The 4,568-nt window shown below is 46.6% G+C and overlaps 1 protein-coding gene across 1 annotated transcript; it reads left to right on the top strand.

Moving 5' to 3' along the window:
* The first annotated feature begins 283 nt into the window (after nucleotides 1-283).
* On the top strand, nucleotides 284-4,568 carry AOX4 (Aldehyde oxidase 4). Its single transcript, XM_017070628.4, has 7 exons — nucleotides 284-400; nucleotides 457-611; nucleotides 671-1,411; nucleotides 1,472-1,705; nucleotides 1,763-2,854; nucleotides 2,912-3,620; nucleotides 3,679-4,568. Exons 1-7 carry the CDS (start codon nucleotides 361-363, stop codon nucleotides 4,476-4,478), a joined length of 3,771 nt encoding a protein of 1,256 aa, XP_016926117.4. The 5' UTR covers nucleotides 284-360; the 3' UTR covers nucleotides 4,479-4,568.

Here is a 4,568-nt window from a genome sequence, read left to right as displayed (position 1 = left end):
CATGAAATGAATTTAAGCCTTTGAAAAATAGAGCTTTCATGGTTTTGAATAGTTAACTAATGGAATCAGTTACCTCTGCTAATCGGTATAGCAAATAATGAAAATTGCAGCGCAACAAAAGCGAAAAATGGCAACATTTTGGTTGAATGAAATCACTAAAGCGGGAAAATGCAATTTAAAGCGATTTTTTAGCAATTACTCTTTATTTAGAGGTGAACAAAGGCAAATATTGAATTAGCGTATAGATGGTAAATTCTAATATTAGGAGGTTCTCAACTAGAAACTGCCAGTTGAGTGGAGATCGTGGTAGCAATCAAAGCTTTTAAGCTGTTTAAAAAATAAAATACAAATTAAATTAAAATGGCAACTACATTTACCATAAATGGACAACCATATACGGGTAATAATGTTTTTATGTCCTTAATAGATCCTTTTGTATTCTTTCTTGTATCTCAGTGAACCTAAGTGACCTCCCGCCGGACATAACTTTGAATACCTTTATAAGGGAACACGCCCAACTGACGGCCACGAAGTTCATGTGCCTGGAGGGAGGATGTGGAGCCTGCTGTTGTGCAGTTAGCGATGGCAAGAGTACCTGGACCGTGAATTCAGTGGGTCAAAGGGCAGCCAGATCATTCCAACACTAACTACTTCTCACATCGATTTTCAGTGCCTCAAGCTGCTGAATACCTGTGCCCAGCTGGAGATCACTACCTGCGAGGGTCTGGGCAACCAGCTGAGTGGCTACCATCCGATTCAGAAGCGACTGGCCAAGATGAATGGCACCCAGTGTGGCTTTTGCTCGCCGGGATTCGTGATGAACATGTACGGGCTGATGGAGCAGCATGCCGGCAGAGTGACCATGGAGGAGGTGGAGAACTCCTTTGGTGGAAACATCTGCCGATGCACTGGCTATCGCCCCATCCTAGATGCCATGAAGTCCTTTGCGGTGGACAGCAATATTGAAGTTCCAAAGGAGTGCGTTGACATTGAGGATCTAAATCTTAGGGCTCGAAACTGCCCAAAAACAGGAAAAGCTTGCAAAGGTAGCTGTCGCCAATCTAAGCTGATCTACGAAGATGGATCCCAGTGGTATTGGCCTAATAACCTGGACGAGTTGCTTGAGGCATTGGATAATATTCAGGATTCGGAAGAGTTTATGCTAGTTGGAGGTAACACTGCTCATGGTGTTTACAGGAGATCTCCAGATATGAAGCACTTTATCGATGTGAATGGTGTGGAAGATCTGCATCAGTACAGTTCTGATAAAGATAAGTTGACACTGGGAGCTAATCTCAGTTTGACCGAAACCATGGAAATACTAAGGACTACTTCCAAACAATCTGGTTTTGAGTATCTTGAAGTCCTGTGGAACCATATCGATCTGGTTGCCAATGTTCCCGTACGAAATGTAAGTAGAGTAAAGAAAAGTAAAGTATTTGTAATGCCATTTAAATACTATAAATTTTAGTCTGGCACCTTGGCGGGTAATATCTCGACTAAGAAACAACATCCCGAATTTCCATCGGACATATTTATATCATTTGAAGCTCTAGACGTGAAAGTGGTTGCCATGATGGGAATCAATGACGAAGTGGCAATGTCTCTAGAGGAGTTTTTGGAAGACTCCGATAGAAAGATTCTGCTCAAGGCATTTTTATTGCCTTCCTACCCCAAGGATAAGTATATTTATGACTCCTACAAGGTAATAGGTTTAAGAAGTTTATGGTAATTTTCCAAGTAAAAATTGTTTTCTCGAAAGATCATGCCTCGTGCCCAGAATGCCCATGCCTATGTGAACGCTGCATTTCTAATAGAACTAGATTCCGACTCCAAGGTGAAGTCTGCCCGCGTTTGCTTTGGAGGAATTAGACCAGATTTCACCCATGCCACGGACATTGAAGAACTGATGGTGGGACACAGTCCCTATGAATCAAATTTGGTGGAGCAGACATTCACCAAGCTGGAGACCTTGGTTAAGCCGGATGAGGTATTGCCCGATGCCAGTCCCGCCTATCGATCAAAGTTGGCCTGTGGACTGCTCTACAGGTTTCTCCTGAAACACGCACCCGATTCGGAGGTCAGTGGGAAGTTCAAGAGCGGAGGCGAGCTGCTCCAGCGGCCCCTCTCCTCGGGATTGCAGCTCTTCCAGACCCAGAAGCAGACTTACCCAGTAACCCAGGCGGTCCAGAAGCTGGAGGGCATGATCCAGTGCTCTGGAGAGGCCACCTACATGAACGACACCCTGACCACTTCTAACTCGGTTTACTGCGCCTTCGTGGGAGCTACGAAAGTGGGAGCCACCATTGACCAGATCGATGCCTCTGAAGCTCTCCAGCATCCTGGAGTGGTGGCCTTCTACACTGCAAAGGATATTCCCGGAACGAATACCTTTTGTGAGCCCAGTTTTGGTTACGAGGCGGAGGAGATCTTCTGCTCGGGATTGGTGCGTTACTCCGAACAGCCAGTGGGAGCTATAGTGGCTCTAACTGCTGACCAGGCTCAACGGGCTACGAAGCTGGTGAAGATTAGCTACAGCAATCCCAGCTCCGACTTCAAGTTGATGCCGACCTTGGGGCATGTGTTCGCCGCGGAAACTCCAGATCCATCTCGCATTCTGCCCTTGGCAATTTCCAAGTTGAAGCAAGTCAAATTCTCTGACAAGCCGGACTTAGAGGTGAGGGGCATCTTCGAGATGGGTCTGCAGTATCATTTCACCATGGAGCCCCAAACAACGGTGATAATTCCTTTTGAAGATGGTCTTAAGGTCTTTTCGGCCACCCAATGGATTGATCAAACGCAGTCTGTAATTGCCCATACACTCGGTATGAAGGCCAAGGATGTTCAGCTACAGGTAATTAAGACTATTTTTGTGAGTAAGGCTTTATTCATTGAGTAATCTTCATTACAGGTTCGCAGATTGGGAGGAGGCTATGGCTGCAAGATTTCTCGGGGAAACCAGGTGGCCTGTGCCGCCGCCTTGGCTGCCCACAAGTTGAATCGTCCAGTTCGATTTGTACAAACTCTGGAGTCTATGATGGATTGCAATGGAAAAAGGTGGGCTTGTCGATCCGAATACCAGTGTCACGTTAAAAGCAATGGCAGGATTGTCGGACTGTCCAATGATTTTTATGAGGATGCTGGCTGGAATGCGAATGAGAGTCCTGTGCAAGGACACTCCACTTTTACAGCAGCCAACTGCTATGAGTTCACGGATAGTAACTTTAAGTTATCTGGACATGCCGTCCTCACAGATGCCCCTAGTTCCACTTGGTGTCGTGCTCCGGGATCTATAGAGGGTATTGCCATGATGGAGAACATTATAGAGCATGTGGCCTTTGAAATCCAGAAAGATCCTGCTGAGGTGCGACTGGCTAACATTAGCAAAAAGAGTAAGATGGCAACTGTTCTCCCGGAATTCCTCAAGTCGAGGGAGTATTATGAACGCAGAAAGGAGATTGAAGCTTTTAATTCTACCAACCGATGGAAAAAGAGAGGATTGGGCCTGTCCGTAATGAACTTCCCTGTCATTTACATTGGTCAGTTTCCAGCCACAGTGACCATTTACCACGTGGATGGCACCGTTGTGGTCACCCATGGAGGTATAGAAATGGGTCAGGGTAAGATAAAAATTCCAAAAAAGGTTCTACAAGGAGTTTAAAAAGTTTTTCTTTATAGGTATGAACACGAAGATAGCCCAAGTGGCGGCCTACACCCTGGGAATCGATTTGAGCTACGTCAAAGTGGAGTCCTCGGACACCATCAATGGGGCCAACTCGATGGTCACTGGTTATGCCATCGGAAGTGAGAGTGTCTGCTATGCGGTTCGTAAGATCTGCGAGACCCTCAACGCACGTTTGAAGCCAGTGAGGAAGGCTAGGGCCACTTGGGTGGAGACCGTGGAGGTGGCCAATGCACAGCTGATCAACCTGATCGCCTCGGATCACTATAAAACAGGCGATATGCAGAACTACCATGTGCTGGGACTGGCTCTTTCTGAAGTGGAGATGGATGTTCTAACCGGGAATATTTTGATCAGGAGGGTGGACATCCTCGAAGATGCTGGGGAGAGTCTAAGTCCCTGGATAGATGTCGGACAGGTGGAGGGTGCCTTCGTCATGGGCCTGGGCTACTGGTTGAGTGAACTGCTCATCTACGAGGGTGATAATGGGCGACTTCTGACCAACCGCACCTGGAACTATAAGCCTTTGGGGGCCAAGGACATTCCCATTGATTTCCGAGTGGAACTGGTCCACAATCCTCGTCCCAGTGGCTCGGGATTCATGGGTTCAAAGGCCACTGGGGAACCACCTTGCTGTCTGGCTGTCAGTGTAATATTCGCTTTGCAACAGGCCCTCCAATCAGCTCGTCAGGATGCAGGACTTCCTCGGGAATGGCTTCGCCTGGGTGCTCCCACAACTCCAGAGACCTTGCTGCTAAATGCCGGCCATCAAGTCGCGGAATTCAAATTGAAATAGATCTGTTCTATAATTATAATATATCCTACATAACACATGTATGTATTAATATTCAAGCCCCTAAATAAACTATAAAGAATGTTTTCATGA

Source organism: Drosophila suzukii, chromosome 3 (assembly GCF_043229965.1).
Source record: "Drosophila suzukii chromosome 3, CBGP_Dsuzu_IsoJpt1.0, whole genome shotgun sequence".
Classification (NCBI taxonomy): Eukaryota; Metazoa; Arthropoda; class Insecta; order Diptera; family Drosophilidae; genus Drosophila; species Drosophila suzukii.
The sequence above is the reverse complement of the archived record's forward strand: the minus strand, read 5'-3'. Positions and strand labels throughout refer to the sequence as shown.

Bases quoted from the DNA above. Each gene is read 5' to 3' on its own strand.
- AOX4 (XM_017070628.4), top strand. From the start codon at position 361: ATGGCAACTACATTTACCATAAATGGACAACCATATACGG. The intron at 2,855-2,911 runs GTAATTAAGACT...TCTTCATTACAG, and splicing joins CCAAGGATGTTCAGCTACAG to GTTCGCAGATTGGGAGGAGG. The intron at 3,621-3,678 runs GTAAGATAAAAA...TTTTCTTTATAG, and splicing joins AGGTATAGAAATGGGTCAGG to GTATGAACACGAAGATAGCC.